The sequence below is a fragment of the Gloeophyllum trabeum genome (genome assembly GCF_000344685.1).
Source record: "Gloeophyllum trabeum ATCC 11539 unplaced genomic scaffold GLOTRscaffold_00002, whole genome shotgun sequence".
In the NCBI taxonomy this organism is placed as follows: domain Eukaryota; kingdom Fungi; phylum Basidiomycota; class Agaricomycetes; order Gloeophyllales; family Gloeophyllaceae; genus Gloeophyllum; species Gloeophyllum trabeum.
The window spans coordinates 2,543,910-2,559,187 of NW_006920411.1; the positions used below are offsets into that span (position 1 = coordinate 2,543,910).

A 15,278-nucleotide genomic window follows, 5' to 3' on the forward strand; every position below is an offset into this window, starting at 1 on the left:
CGATGCCTTAAGTCCTTTTGTACTTGGGGGGAGTGGGCCAATGCTGTGCATGGCTGGTTACGAGTCCTGAGCTGGGCATAAGATACTCCCTATTTTACACTGTATATCATAGAGCTGACACAAATATTCCTATCTTTCTTGAAGTATCATTTGAATTTCACTAGACCGCTCGGGATCATCTTGTATATTCCTTGATTTGCTATAGAGCTCTGAATATATTATGGATTTCCCGCATTTTTCACAATTTTTCTGGCCCTTCTACAGCCTGCAATCAATTCCAGATACCAATGATGTAATGGCTCTGCAGATCGGGTGAACCTGCAGAGAGCCTATGTCATAGAAGGCAGGAGCCAATCAGAGTCCAGGAATCCAAACCGACGCGGCCCGCACCTCAGCCACTGACTACAAGCCACTACAATAGTCAATTCCCACGATAAGCAATAAAAGTAAAACCGCCATGCGGACTAGGACAAGACACACAGTCGATAAATTCACCAAAATATTTTTGTAGACCCGTATAGCATACGCCCAGGACTAGAGAAAATAAAAGAGAGATAAGACGAAGAAATGAGCCCACAAGCGAGCAAATAATGGTCACAGAGACTACAAAAACGCGCCAAAAGTGGTTTTGTAGTCTCACATACAAACGGACTTTCAACCGGAGTTTCAAAAGTGTAGTCTACAATACAAACTATAACTCCCACAACTTCTCGGCACAAAAGGTTCTCACGGGGTACAACGTTCGGCACGCAGGCATATTTTGCGCGTAAGGACTCGTAACTGTCCTGCCCCACGCCCACCAGTTCGACTGAGGTATCGATAATGCCGCTAAGCCTACTAGTACTAGTACTACAGTCTAAGCAAGGACCATTAATTGGAGCACGTGCCCTGGCAAGGTCACGCGTTGTCGCCTTGACCACTCGACAAACCCCGACAAACCGTCTTGACGGCTTGACGGGGTCACCGAGACAAGGGGTCAAGGCTTGACCCTGCCAACACTGCAGACAACGGTGTGGCCTCCCCTCACGTGGCTAACAGGTTCGCCGAACTCGTTCGCGAACGCGTTCGGCGGGCGAACTTCCCAGTCGGCTGGACGTTCTCCTCGTAATGAACGCGACCCGTCACATTGTGTCACAGTTTAAGACCAAACTCGGCAAGCCGACCACCTCCTCTGCCACATCGTCAGTTCAACCACGCCCGTCCTCGACATGGACGCCGACTCTGGTCTGTCTCACTCGCCGCCACCAGCAGCACGGCGCGTCAAGCGCACCTACGGCAGGCCCAAAGCCGTCGAAGAGACTGCGGCCGAGTCGTTTGCGTTCGATCCCGACACATCGTCCAGGACGCTCGTCGAGCCGTCCTCCTCGAACACGACTCTCGCCGGTAGGTCGAGCCAGTCTGCAAGCGACGATGAGGCGGGGAAGAAGCCCAAGCGCATCCTCGACGAGATGGGCGATCCCGACACGCGTTCCGGGAGCGACGCGGACGAACACGGCGACGGAGGCTACCAGTTTGAATGGAGGAAAACCTTGATAGAGATCGACGAAGCCGAAGATGTTAATTCTCTCGCTCTCCCTATACGAAACATTCGCGAAGACGACTCGCAAATGTCGGATTCTATGCCACCAGCTACTCTAGACGCATCCGGTAATATGTCTACTGGGGCGGATTCTCCAGACTTCTCCCCCGCCACCCTTCCCCCTCTGACCCAAAGCCCTTCACAACACCATAGCCAGCGGCTCCTAGGCGCGGAGTCGTCAATGTCAGTAGACGACGCGTCTCCCGTGCGTCACGGCCGCGCTCACTCTGGCAAGCGGCGTGTCATCCAGGACTCGGACTCAGAGGAGGGTGGACGCGCTCACGCATCGCGTCCTGCTGTCTCACCTTCGCGCTCACCTTCACGGAAACCTTCGGTGATGCCCTCTGGCTCTGAAGACGAAGAGATGATTAAACCTTCGAAGTTGTTGAATAAAGGCAAGAGCAGGGCGAGGAACTCTATCAGAAACGTCTCTCCTTTAATGATGGAAGAAGTCGACCTGAGCTCTGGCTCCCATGCAGCCTCGGGCGCGAAGACCAAGAGGGACACGCGCTCAAGGACTATAAGGGAGAAGAAGAAGCTAGGGGGTGTCAAGGTACAGTCTTCCTTGTACTTGCCCGGAGCGGACGGTCGCTGACGAGCCCTCCAGAAACCCACCAAGAAAGAAGTCAAGGAGTCACGCCTCGAACAAGCGCGTCTCATGGCCGACAGAGACGGGCGCATCGCGAGCACCACGAAACCGCTCGCCCCGCTCGCTTTCCTTTCCCACCTGGGAAAACGGTACGCCCCTGATTTCGCTAACGCGTCAGTCGAGCGAGAGATCTGACGAAAAATCAGAGAGGAATCCCCTGAGAAACCCATTCCGCCATCGGACCCCATCCAAGATTATTCGTCGCCAGCTTTGAGGAAAGGCCTCCAAGCCGACTCATCGATCCTCGAACCTCTGTCGCAACCCGACAGCTTCTCCTTTGGCTCCCCCTCCGCGCTCCTTCCACCCTCACCAACCCCCGCAGGCCCCAGCTCCCCCATCAAGCCCCGGGGCCCGGGGCAGACCTTCGACATCCCAGCGCTGGCGCCCGATTCCGACGAGGACCTCCCCTCGGTCGACCAGATCATGAAAGACGACGACGAGAGACGCGAGAAGGCGCGAAGGCAGCAGGAGCTGCAGGACAAGAAACTGAAGATCCTCGAGATGCAGAAAAAGATGAAGGAGCAGGTGCGCCAGAACTCCGGCGACGAGGAGGACGAGCTCGTCGTCGCGCAGGACGACCAGAAGATGCGCAAGCCGCTTCGGAGTCCGCGGAAGAAGGCCGCTGCGGCAAGGATCCCGTTCGTCCCCTCCAAGCGCAAGGAAGGCGCTGCTTTGACCGCTATGGAGAAGAAGAAATTGGATAAGGAGCTGTTCGAGAGGTACGAGGCCGAGCGGCAGGCGGAGATAAAGAAGAAGGAGGAGGACTGGGTTAGGAGGGGCGGGAAGATCAAGGACACCCTGAAGGCCGGCGAAAAGAGGGATGTCCTTAGCGAATCTTACAAGAAGTGGCAGGAGAGACAAGATATGAATGTGGAGGACGAAGGTGAAGAGAGCGACGGGGAGTGGCGGCCGGATGAGGAGGCAGATGAGAATGCGCGACCTCAGATGTCGGGCGACGAGCACGCTTCTGAGGAGAATGATGAGAACGCGAGGCCCGAGTATTCAGGAGAGGAGGACGAGGGGCCGGTCGTCGCGGTTGCGCAGGATGAGAATGATCCTCCTCAGTCCTCCCAACGGTACAGGGACAACGCGGACCCTTCGGAAGACATCAACGAGGATGAGGAACAGGAGAGACTCCCTCCACCTCATCGTCGTGCGCGCACGGCACTCCGAACGCTAGAAGATTCTGAGGAGGAGGAGGTTGCCACCCTGAGCTACGAGTACGCAACCATACCAGAGCCGTCGCTGGGCACGCTATCAGCAGCGTCTTCCCTCCCTTCTACCTCAGATGATGAAGACAAAGAGAATAACCCCAGCAAGGTATACGATGGCGATGAGGACAAAGAGAACAAGGCGGTACCGGCACTTAGCTTCGGGTCGTCTCCTCTTGCACCTTTGTTCGCCTCGCGTGGTGGAGAAACATTGTCTTTCAGTGACGAAGAAGAGCAGGAGAATGATAGACCTAGGACGCCTTTCAAGGTGCTATCAAAGGGCGATGATGCCGCCTCCGACGATCCATTCACATCGCCCCCCAAGAATAGCGCCTTGGCTTCACCGATCCAGTTTGGCGGCGCGGACGCCGGCCCTGCCATACCCATTTCACCGAGGGAACTCAAGTTTAAGGGACGCGACAACGGCTTTTCTCAGTTCTCAGATAACGAAGGCAATGGGCCCGAAGTGGAGAACGACGAGAATGCAGGGAGTTCCAGCTGCAAACCCGCAGCGTTACTACCGGCGTTCTCGGAGTTCTTCGAGCCAACGCTTCCGAAGTCCAGGACGCCCTCCCAGAAAGCATTAGGAAAGAGACGCGCGGTGGAGGAGGAGCCAATCGAAGTGTGGCCAGAGAACCAGTCGGTGAGTGGCTCTTTATACTAAGTACGATTTCCTTTTTGGGCAACCTCTGACGTTCGTGCTAGGACGATGATGGGCTGGACCTCCTTGCGAGGCTGCGGGGGAAGGTCAATGATGAAGTTCCCCTCACGATCGAAACGGGTCTCCAGCCTGCTTTGGAGGTCGATGAAAGTCGGAAGCGGGACTTGGACGCGATTTTCGAGAAAGAGCAGGAGGCAGTCGTTCAGGACGCGTTAGGGAAGGCGCGTAAGGACGAGGAGCTGTATGTGAATGAATATGGGTCAGTAATTGTGCTCAGTAAGAACCTTGTGGTGAAGCTGACGGTGTTATATGATGTTAGCTTCCTGACTCAGACCAAGCCGGCGGAGACTGCTGAGGCGGCACCCGAGTTCTCCCCCACACAGTCGCCTTTGAACGCGTGGTTCAGGATGAAGGGCGACTTTTCCCTGACCCAGTCGTCAATGAAGGAGAGGCCTCCTCTTGGGACCCTTGCGCTTGATGAGGACATCGATCCGACGCAACCAGGACCTCTTCGCCGACTCCGGAAGCTGGACTCCACAGAGGCAAGTCCAGAACGCAATCCCGTTAGGCAAGAAAATGCCTTTGAAATAATGCGACGCGGAGCTCTCGCAAAGGAGAAGGTTGCGAAGAGGAAACTCAAAAAGTCGGAGTTTATTGAGGGCGAGGCGGAGGAGTCCGATGAGGATGCGATGTTTGGTCTTGGAAAGAGGAAGGCCGACGATGACGAAGAGGGCGACGATTCGGATGACGATAAGCCGCTGGAGGGTCTTGTGGATGACGCTCAGGTCGAGGTCCAGGAGGAGCTGGTCATCGAGAAATACAAGTAAGCTCTGGCCTTGGTCTGCGCAGGCGTGACGATCTGACTAGCATGATGCAGGGAGCACCAAGAGGAGGATGACCAGCGGCTGGAGCAGATCCATAAGAACGCCGTCGAAGGCAAATACCGCCATGGGACCAAACGGCGTGACAATGCTTTCGGCAGTGATGACAGTGAAAGCGAGGACGAGGACCGGCCGAAGGTCAAACCGCTGAAGAGGCGGAAGATTGATGGAGACACTTTGGATGAGCTTCGTATGTATACAGTCTACTTGCGGCTGTACGCGTCTGACACATTCTTCTTAGAACGCAATCCGGAGACCCTGGCCTTCTTCAATGCCTACCAAGAGCCCGATGATGAGCCCGAGTTCGCCGTCCTGCAAGAGCCGGATCAGGATGCTCAGATGGATGACGGGCCCGAGGCAGATGCAGAGGAGGAAGAGGAGCCCGAGGTGGTGACCCATGCCGACATCCAGAAGGAGCTGCGCGCCGCTGCCAAGGAGAAGCAGGTAAGTGTCGATGTGTTCCTGGCAGTGGTTGCATCCCGACTGACTTTACCCCAGCTTCCTCAGGAGAGTTTTGATCCACAGGACGCAGACTGGATCGATCGAGACGACGATGATGATCTCGACGACGTCCTGGTGAGGGAGGTGAAAGGCCGGGCGAAGGCGACGTCGTCGCGCAAGCCTCGGACAGACCTGGACGCACCTTTCGGGTTCAGGAAGCCTGTAGATCCGGAGCTGCAGCGGCGGGAGCAGGCATGGGCCGCTGGACAGAAACAGCGGGGGCAGGCGAGCGCCATTGCGTCTGCTCATGGGGCGACTGTCACTGGCTTTGGCCAGTCGAGGAAGAGCGGCAAGTCCTCGAAGATGGCTGCTCCAGCATCTGGTTCTCAGCCAGGCAAGCTCGCCAAGAAGCCGAGCATGCTACCGTCAGTCCTGGGTCGCAAGAGGTCCGCCTCTTAACGTGTGGGTTGTATACGGGATGGTTAGGAGAAACATCACGATAAGTTATGGACACGCAAACTCGATTTATGTAGCTCTGTCTTGCTTTGTATTGCTCTGTGCATCCTATGTATTCATCACTTAAGGTTACTTTTCATGTGGCGGTACCGTAATCAAACAACGCGTCTCATGGAAAACGAGAACCTGAGATCAACATAGAATCATCCAAAACAATAAGATATGAATATTCGTTACTTGTGTTTTAGATTGGGTATATAGAGGTGAACAACGCAGCGCGATTAATCCAAGTGACGCCTGAAGCCCGTCTAATAATTTTGCCTTCCGAATCTCCTGCCCAGACGGAGCCATGGGGTGATGCGGGCGCGAGAGGGGGCTAGGTTGGTGTAGGCACGCGCGGACTGGCGGGTATAGCTGACGGAGGGGCTACGCCGTCGTCTCGTAGTCGACTGGTTTATCTGAGGAGCGGGAGATCAGTCGACACTTGTGGGTGGCGAGCAAGTATCCCGGACCTTATGTCTCTGCATAATTAACTTGGCCATACATGCCGGAGGTCCAGTCTCCCGAAACGGATGCCCTAAACGAAACCGATTATATTGAGGACACGGTCAAAGAGTACGCTATAAAACCATACTAACGCGAGGCAATGCGGGTAGCACCAGACTCCCAGGCGTCACAGTCGTCGGCAGCCGTGAGTGTCGCCCAGACGGAGGGTATCAGGAGGCAGCACAGCACCAACGACGTGATCAGGGACGCCACAAGCATGGGGAACATGACGAGACGGGACGGCGCTAGGGCGCTCAGGCCTGCGGGGGACGGCGACGGCGAGCGGAAATCGCGCTGGGTGGTGGTCGCGTCTCAAGTTGCTGGGCTGGTTCTGCTCGGGTTCTATCGCAGGTCAGCTTCGATGGGGTCCTGCCATTTTGGGAAGCGTATCAGCTTCGCCTGTTTGCCATCTCCTGTTCGTCGACGTCGACGCTCGAAGTCTTCAGGTTATAACACCGAAAGCTTGCAGTATAGCTTGAGAATGCCCAGGGCAAATAGACGAATAGGCATTCGATCGCGAACCACTGTATCCCACCGCGAGGCTTCTCCGAGGTACCACGAGATCTACGGCTGTATATTGCTGGCACTCACAATAACTATATACTCACACAGCATAAAAATACACTTCGTCGTGGACACTGCCTAAGCTCGACACAATTGTTTATCATCCTCCTGCTTGCGCTGTAACTCCAAAAATCCCCGCAAACACTGAAGATCAAAGCAACGATGTCGGGATCGTCTGATATAACGATAGAAATAAATTTATAAACTCTTACGTTGCGCCAACCAATAATCCCTCCACGCCGATTGAAGCAACAAGACAAATGCTTGTCCTTCTGGACTGTGGTTCTCACCAGTATTGGGGGAACTGAAAGTGTAAGGGTTGACAGTATTCTGCAACCAACCGTCGTCGTCAATGCTCTTCTCTATTAGAGCCATCGCCCGATTTGCGGCATTCAAGTGCGTGTCGTCGCCTGCGATGTATGCCATGCGGTACGTGACAGACGCAAGAAGGGCTGTGGAGGATGAATCCGCGAACGAAGAATCGTCATCTAGAATGTTGTATAGCGTTCCGTTCTCTTTCTGAAGCGGCCAGGTCGCGTTGATAATCTCTTGTATCCAGATCGTCAGGTCGTTGGTCTCCTCTGTTAGGCTGTCTGCTTGATCCGAATTGGCCAGGGTCTCAAGAACGCGAAGCATCCCAGCTGCGGCCCACCCGTTGCCTGCGGGCGTAAAAGTCAGAAGCCTTTCAAAATTCATGCTCTCCATAATTTACCTGTCGCCCAATGAGTATCATCCTGCCACGATCCCAGGGTGACGTGCCGCCAGAGGCCTGAGTCGTCCTTGAGGTAATTTCGGTATAGCTTGCATTGTTGATACGCATACTGCATCAAGCCAAGTCCAGATTCGCCACCCTGCAGAGCACCGAAGTACGCTATGAAAGGAGGGGCCATATAAACGAAGTCCGACCTGGCGGGTGTCAGTTGAGGCGAACAACGTCGCCAAGTGCTTTATGACACACCAAAGTTGCACTTGATCTGTTCGGTGCGATATCGCACCGTCGTTTGTTTGCGGAGCGACGTGCAGAAGGTAATCCAACTGGTTGCCTGCGGCCTCCCAGAACGGGTTGCTGCTAGCATTGCCGCTGCCACTCGAATTGCCGTATGTCCATGCGCCAAGTAGGACAGCAACACCAATACCTGTGCGACGTCGTAAATCACGAGCCACCCAAATGGAAGCCTAGTACTCACTAGCTGGATCACCAACCGCACCGTCATCCGCCACTAATGGGAGCACCTGGGAAGGTCGGGTCCGGACGGTACTGCAGGAACTCCGTTAATATTTGGTGGAGACGATGATATCCTTTTGAACGTACTTTCGAGCAATCGCCAACACGTCTGACGCACTGTCTGACGAGTTCAGAGTCGTAGGTGGCGGAAATGCGGAGGGCCGGAAGACCGAGAGCGAAGGCCAGTATAACTCAGTCAAGGCCTCCGCAGCTGTTCCCAATTCCCAACTATTCATTGCACTCAGCATGCCTACCTCGACTTCCTAGCTGATATACACTCACCTCGCATTTGCACTTTCCAAAAGCCTCGACCTAACATTGCTTATGGTGTCATTGCTCAATCCCGCCTGGACACCCGCGGGTGCGCTTGAAGCCAAAGTCAAGAGGGACCTCAGTACTGTAGCTCCAGCAACCATCGCAAGCCGTACGGGTGAAGGACAAAATCTCCACCTATGCCGGCATACCGCATTATATGCGCACGCACAGCGGGCTGCCTGGGACCACACGTCATGCGTTGCAATTGATCCAATGCACAAAAGCGGAGGAGGGCAACAGCTTCTTCTTCGCGAACGATCAAGATAGGCAAAGGTTTAATGAGGGTCTTCCGCCTTGGACATCATACGTATTCTTCTCCGAGGAACAGATTTGCCCAGAACGGCGGCCATGCTGGGCGGATGCTGCACGGAAGTAAGAGTGGGCGAACACGCCGCCGAGCCTCCCGCCCTGTCCGGGTCCGAGGGCCGAAGCTGAAGAATCCGCCTCAACTCATACCGTCTCTTCCGTCGAGCATCCCTGTCGTGATAGACAAATGCAAGAGCAGCATTATCACTCTGCAAGGAGAACAGCCCAGAGTGCCATCACAGGAGCAATAGCCTTTCTGAGCTTAGAGTTTACTAGAACGAGTCCTCGTGCCTGCCAGACGAGCAAATTATGGTGGGGCTACTCGGAGTCTGGAGGCCGAGCGATGGAAAAGACTCCGCATGTTTGTTTCGCTGAGACGGAAGAAGTGAAGACTCCTGAGTCTCGATATCCTTGCCCAGTAACTGCAAAAGTGCATGCATGTGCATGTGTGCAAGCCGGAACAGAACGCCGCAAAGGACGCCTGCGAAAACGGTGGCCGCTGCCGACTGCTGGGTTCCCATTCAAATTCACTTGCCACAAAATCAATTTTCAAGCACTCATGATCAAATAAGATATACTACACAGCATGCACTTAGCACTACAAGCCGTTTCTACAATGCGCTTCGAGACACCGATGGCGAAAGAGAATTTTGAAGCGAGTTGCCTAGATCCTGGAGCACAGTACTCGGAATGTACAAATCCACATATCCGCTGACATGGTCGCCGGCATAGCAGAATACTGCTAGATACTCACTAAGAGGTGGTTAGGTAGGTTGACCTAAAGCACAAGTCAAAAGAAACAAGCAATGACTCCTCTGGCGCTGCGGACTCCCGACACCCGACGAAGGGATGCAAATCGCAGAAGTGACGCCGATCTTCTCAGCGTCGAGTCGATAGCCATGTACTCCACAGGTTTGCTGGACATCGGCGAGCCATGCTAAATAAAATAGCCTGCCTCATCCTGAGGGATCCAAGGCACGACCTCGACGTCAATACGCTCACGATACCATCTTTGCACGTCTGCATGGAGCTGGAGGAAACCGCGGTCCACGCGTAGTTTGGCGATTGGAAACCCACACGTTATACGTTCTGCGACCACATAACGAAGAACGGCTTCAGTCGCCACTGGCTCGTTCGTGGCGTTGTTCCAAGTGAGCGTCTTCAGCTTCACCAGTGGACAGCAAGCCCGGACCTGTCCCTGGCTTGACGCATACTCCAGGAGGTATCTCGTGACTTGCGGCATGTCAAAATGGTCCATTTCTAGATCAGTTATGGTAGGCATGTATTGAAGCATGAGGCGTGCCGAGTCGGGAGAGAAACGGTTGTAGTGCGAGGAGAACTTCCGTAGCTTTGGGAACCGGTCTATTCGTCCCGTGAAGTCAATTTCCCGCAGTTGGAGAGCAAAGAGATCTAGCTGCTCCTGAGTTGAGTCATGGATACGCAGGGTCTCCACGTTGGGCAGGGAAAAGGCCTTGAAGAAGTAATAACCAAGATGCTCCTCATCGATATTGAATGCGATCCTGAGTGAACGCACAGCAGGGGCAGTTATGATGGGGTAGTTGTAGTCTTCAGGTGGATCTAGAAAATACTCCATAGGAGGTCCGTGTAAAGAGAGGGTCGACAAATCGGGGCAGGCCAAGATGAAGTCGCGCAACTGGGTCGGCGTCGGGCGCTGACCCGAGGGGATGCGCAAGTCAAGCGAAGTCAGACTCGTCAGCGCAGGTAAACATGATCGGACATCCATGCCATGCACTGTCGCGCGCCTCAGAGCAGGGAGACCCCCTCGCATGAATTCCGGCAACTCCACGGGCAAGTCGGAGTCATACTGCACTCGGATATTCATGAGTTGAGTTGCAGGAGTAGTTGCCAGGATACCTGTACACGCATCCACAATCGTCTTACCGGCAGGCCCATTGATGCTGGTGACATGCCCACTCATCTCCATTATCCCAAAGCATCCGATGAATTCCAGGGTCCTCCAGCGCGCGACGTGAGGTTGGATCACTTCCATCAACGACAGGAAGTGGGCTACGGATGCGTCGCTGTCGTGGATATCCTCATCATCACAGTAGTTCGCAAAGTTGACAATGATAGTGAGAGGACATGATTGAGATCTTTCAACCTTCATCCTCGCTAGCTCCAGGGACGTGTGAGGGGACACAACTAGATCACTCCACAAAAGTGGGCTGGTCAATGCCACCCCTCGCCATCGACGGCTTACCCAAGACATCTTCAATACGGAAGGGGCAATCTTGAACCTCCAGCGACAAGCCCCATGGGACCAATTCTCGCCTCCGACCCTGGGATGCTTGTGGCATTCGCGAGTGTAGTCCCAGATGTCCGCGAGTGTCTCTGAAGGCAGATCATTGATGGGCGTGAGGAGGTCCACCAACCTCTGACGCTCTGCCCGATTGCTCTGAAGCTCCTCCTTGAGTTTCTCGACTGCTGCCTCTATCGTTGCAGCACGACGATCCAAGGACCTCAGCGTCGCCTTGATCTCTTTGTACGCTGCGTCGTCCATCTCGTGCCGGACTAGGCATCGATTAGTAGTCGATAGTTCATTATCACGTTGCAAACGAGAGCTCGCACTATGTATCACTCCAGTCCCTGGGTATGCAACGTTTTACAGACAAACAGGTAGGTGCCCAGCTTTTCGGGAAGCAGTACATCTATATCGATCAAGAACTTGGTCCTCGTTCCCGCCCGATATCAAGAGTTCCTGAAATCGTGTTGTTTGGCGAGGGATGAGCACTGCAGTAGGACGCAAGATCTTCTGCCCGACGCCCGATTTTGCCGCCGCCGCTCAATGGCAGCAGCAATGAGGCAGGCTTAGAGCGTTCTGGCCGTCGTAGCCTCGAGGACAGAGGGGCGGGCGATCACGAAGAACCGGCTAAGTTGGTTGGGGTCGACACGAGTTGCGGTCGGTGGAGAACTTAAACCGGTGCCAACGTCACTTCAAGTTCGCAGGGCCCTTCTTCGCCTGCCAGCCTGACCGCATTCCAGCGGACCCGTTCCTCCTCGTTTCTCTTCTCTTCCCCCACCATCGCCCGCAAGGTCAGTTGGTCTACTCGTCGTCGTCGTCGATGTTATTGACCGAATAATGCCAACCTCATGCGACGCGCGCAGGTCGGCTCGTGCTCCATTTGACGGAACCGGATATCTCGCAGTAGATTTAATAATATGGCTGATTTCCACGAGGCGACGTTCAGATGGTCCGTATTCGCTATGCAGACAAATGCAATGGGACACTGACTGGCCCTGCACGACAGGCCGCACTCTGATGCATCAGACGTGATCTGCACTGGCACGTTCGACCAGGTTGGTAGACTCATCAGTCAAATGTTTTATTACATCCTGAGCGTCGTCTATAGTGGTCATGTTCTACCCATCTCAACAAAACACCCTCTGGGTTCGAGGCGAAGGTCCATGTACCTTGGTCACAGAAGATCATGTACAAATTCGTCGTCGACGGACGATGGACGACCGCGGATGGACAGCCAAGCGAGTATGACTCTGCTGGGAACCTGAACAATGTCTATCAGTCACCGCCCAAGCCAGAACCGCCCGTAATGCCTTCTCCAGGAACAGTCGAGCCAGAGCTGACGCTGGAGAACGGTCACGCAAGGCGGGAGAGTGGGTCGATCTATGAGAAGGTGACCGAGATGGCGGGGAACGCTGGTGAGGCGGTCAGTAATGCCGTGGCCCCCGCGATGGAGTTTGCGGACAAAGTCGTCGGTGAGCCTACAAGTCCGAACGAGGCGAACGAGGGAGAGAAAGCAGCGCCTGCTGAGACCCCGGCGTCTGCTGAATCCGCTGTTCCTTCCGAAACTGCGGCGCCTGTTGAGCCGTCATCGCTGCCCTCACCTCCCGTGGAAGTGCCCGGGACGTCAGAGGATTCTGAACTCTTGCCCAAAGTCCCTATCGCTGTTGTTCCTATAATGGAACAGGCTGAACCTTCCGCAGACGTGGCCTCAGCACCGCCGGCTGCGCCAGAAATCCCTGCTGCGCCCACAATTCCACCTCCTGAGCCGCTGGAAACGTTAATCGTCCCTGGTGCTGCTGTGGATAGCGAGAAGAAGGACGAGGCAACCGAGCAGGCTGTCCAGCCCTCGACGCACACTGGTGGTGTAGCCGACGTAATTGAAGCTTCTCCTGCTCAACTCACTGACCCTGCGCCGTCGACGCTGCCAGCTGAGCCAGCCAAGGCGAACGGCGTGAACGGGAACGGCACGGAGAAGACCCCTGAGGCCTCACAACCGTCCACGCCTGCAGCCTCACCATCTAAAGCCTCCAAACCCACATCTCCTCGTGACCGCCATTTCTCTTTCCCGACCATCAAGCGGTCGAGCTCCTCCAGCGTCCCTAGGAGTAACAGCCCTACTCCTCCGGGCAGTCCCAACGGGACTCTGAAGTTCAAGACCGGGGAGAGGAAGAAAAGGAACAGCATCTTTGGAAAGATCAAAGACGTGTTTGGTAACGACAAGGAGAAGAGCGGGGAGAAGCAGAAGGTGGGCAAGTGAGGTTTTATGCCCTTGTCAAGGAGTTGTCGGTAGTCCGGGACAAGGATGAACACTAGAGGCCCTTGGGACGTCGGTGTGGGGCAGGGGTTCGGCTGTGCCCCTTTTCGGATATTAGTCGGGTAAGGATGGATGTCCTCGTAGGTTTCGCATCCATGTTTCGTTCCTCCTCTTCTGCTTGCTTCTGCATTCCCCTTCGTATGTGATATATTTCTGTTAATAGGTCGCTCTTGGTCTCTCGCTTGTCCGCATCCGCACTATCTGTACATGTACATATCTTACTCGCTATCTGGCTCGCTGCTTCGCTTGCATCTGGGATGAATCGCTTCTTGTCTGTTCTCTGCTATCCTACATGTCATCTGAATAGAAGTAGGTAGTCGCGCTTCGAATACATCTATCGCTACAGTTTTTCGTTATTGGGTCGTGTTGAGTTCAGTTGTGAACGCTTCGCTGTGGTCTTCAGGAAAGGATTTCAAGCACGATGCCTAATCACAACGTCAGCATAGTGCCAGAGAGTAGTGTTCATATTGCGTACCTGCAGCTATGGTTTCGCCCTCTCGTCTGATCAAAATCCGCCCCATTTCTTTATTTGAGGCAAACGTTTCTAGTGGGATGGGACGTGGTCTCGCAGCGGGTCCAGAATACACTGAGCTGCGCAAAGTGATTTGGACTTCCGCAGATGCACCCTTAGTGAGTACCCTGGATGCACTATTTCAGAGACAAAGCCCAGTACAGTCAATATGTATGATACTCACCGAGGATTCTTTCGGATGATGGTCCCGTTCGCTCTGTCAAGCGTTGCTAATAGCTTAGAGATGGATGCCGGCACGTCATGCGCCTGGTGGAACAGCTCCACCTAAGATTTGTCTCATGTAAGACCTGGGCCCACGCATTAGCACATGGAACCTCACCGATGCGCCTGCTGTGATGGGGAGTGAAACGTCGAATACGAGAATTCTGGCTGTGAATACCGTCACAAGCGGGACAAGATCAGACGGTGGGCAGAGAACGCTCCCGACGTTGAGGTGTACAGGGTCCACACCCGTCAGGTACAGAGTGACATTGGACCCGTCTGCAGCCCATTCGACATTTTCCTCTTCGTGGTCAATGTCTGCATTAAGAGTTAGCTATTCAACCCAGGGAACGTAAAGGGACAACGACGGACATTTCACCAGCGCACTTTCGTCCCCAGGCAATATACGGAGACGTTCGCCCACTTGGACGATGCCGCCGCATACTCGGCCCTGTACACCGTACGCGGAACTTTGCCCCTTGAACACATTCGAGATCGGGAAACGCAGCGGAGCCGTTATGTTCCTGGAGGGAGGTTCGAGAACGTCTGCGCAAGGTGCGTCAACATGATAGTGTCAAGGTATGTGCGAATATGACCGACCCAGCAGATCAACCAAGGTTGGTCCGGAGTACCAGCGGGAGAGTGCTGCTGCCTCGGGGGCATCACGGTTCACCAAGTTAACTCCGGACATCGCACCGACAGGAACGAAGCTCGTCTTGGACTGCTGGAAGCCAGATTGCAGGAGGAAGGGCTGCATCTGGCCCAAGATTTCGTCATATCGACTTTGCTCCCATTGTACCTGGATATTGCTGCGTGAGTTCTCATGATGGGAACACAAGAGAAGGGATTGACCATGTCCAGCTTGTTGACGGCCACCACGACCTGGGAGACACCCAGACTCCTGACGAGCAGCAGATGCTCTCTCGTCTGGCCTCCCCGTTCAAACCCGGCTTCAAACTCGCCGGTGGAGGCGTCCACCACTAATAGTGCACAATCGGCCTGCGACGCGCCCGATATCATGTTAGGGATGAAATCCTTGTGTCCAGGAGCATCTAGGATGGTGATCTGCCGGTGCGGCGTGGTTAGTGATTGCTGGGCAATGTCCATGGTGATGCCTCTGCAATGCTGGTTTCA

At 54.6% G+C, this 15,278-nt stretch overlaps 5 protein-coding genes across 5 annotated transcripts; 1 reads left to right on the top strand and 4 right to left on the bottom strand.

Moving 5' to 3' along the window:
* Positions 1-6,022: 6,022 nt before the first annotated feature.
* On the bottom strand, positions 6,023-6,738 carry GLOTRDRAFT_55836 (uncharacterized protein). Its single transcript, XM_007863722.1, has 3 exons — positions 6,517-6,738; positions 6,391-6,455; positions 6,023-6,336 (listed from the first exon to the last, which is right to left on the bottom strand). The coding sequence occupies exons 1-3, from the start codon at positions 6,650-6,652 to the stop codon at positions 6,187-6,189; spliced, it is 351 nt and encodes a 116-aa protein (XP_007861913.1). The 5' UTR covers positions 6,653-6,738; the 3' UTR covers positions 6,023-6,186.
* A 185-nt stretch (positions 6,739-6,923) lies between these two features.
* Positions 6,924-8,629, bottom strand: GLOTRDRAFT_71268 (Six-hairpin glycosidase; the record flags this gene model as incomplete). Its single annotated transcript, XM_007864385.1, has 7 exons — positions 6,924-6,974; positions 7,035-7,647; positions 7,701-7,894; positions 7,947-8,124; positions 8,176-8,246; positions 8,301-8,441; positions 8,496-8,629. The coding sequence occupies 6 exons, from the start codon at positions 8,627-8,629 to the stop codon at positions 7,187-7,189; spliced, it is 1,179 nt and encodes a 392-aa protein (XP_007862576.1). The 3' UTR covers positions 6,924-6,974; positions 7,035-7,186.
* A 761-nt stretch (positions 8,630-9,390) lies between these two features.
* Positions 9,391-11,355, bottom strand: GLOTRDRAFT_136473 (uncharacterized protein; the record flags this gene model as incomplete). Its single annotated transcript, XM_007864386.1, has 1 exon — positions 9,391-11,355. The coding sequence occupies one exon, from the start codon at positions 11,353-11,355 to the stop codon at positions 9,772-9,774; it is 1,584 nt and encodes a 527-aa protein (XP_007862577.1). The 3' UTR covers positions 9,391-9,771.
* Positions 11,356-12,008: 653 nt separating this feature from the next.
* On the top strand, positions 12,009-12,436 carry GLOTRDRAFT_15331 (uncharacterized protein; the record flags this gene model as incomplete). Its single annotated transcript, XM_007863429.1, has 3 exons — positions 12,009-12,046; positions 12,104-12,152; positions 12,206-12,436. Coding segments are annotated over 3 exons (318 nt in total), but the record flags the coding sequence as incomplete, so codon positions are not given.
* Positions 12,437-13,810: 1,374 nt separating this feature from the next.
* GLOTRDRAFT_103639 (uncharacterized protein) lies at positions 13,811-15,251 on the bottom strand (the record flags this gene model as incomplete). Its single annotated transcript, XM_007864387.1, has 7 exons — positions 13,811-13,836; positions 13,887-14,050; positions 14,107-14,207; positions 14,263-14,462; positions 14,517-14,690; positions 14,745-14,943; positions 14,997-15,251. 7 exons carry the CDS (start codon positions 15,249-15,251, stop codon positions 13,811-13,813), a joined length of 1,119 nt encoding a protein of 372 aa, XP_007862578.1.
* Positions 15,252-15,278: the final 27 nt, after the last annotated feature.

Excerpts from the sequence above, each read along its gene's own strand:
- GLOTRDRAFT_55836 (XM_007863722.1), bottom strand. The coding sequence starts at position 6,652 with ATGTTCCCCATGCTTGTGGCGTCCCTGATCACGTCGTTGGTGCTGTGC. Across the intron at positions 6,456-6,516 it reads TGCTACCCGCATTGCCTCGC|GGCATCCGTTTCGGGAGACT; the intron begins GTTAGTATGGTT and ends GGTTTCGTTTAG. Across the intron at positions 6,337-6,390 it reads TAATTATGCAGAGACATAAG|ATAAACCAGTCGACTACGAG; the intron begins GTCCGGGATACT and ends CCCGCTCCTCAG.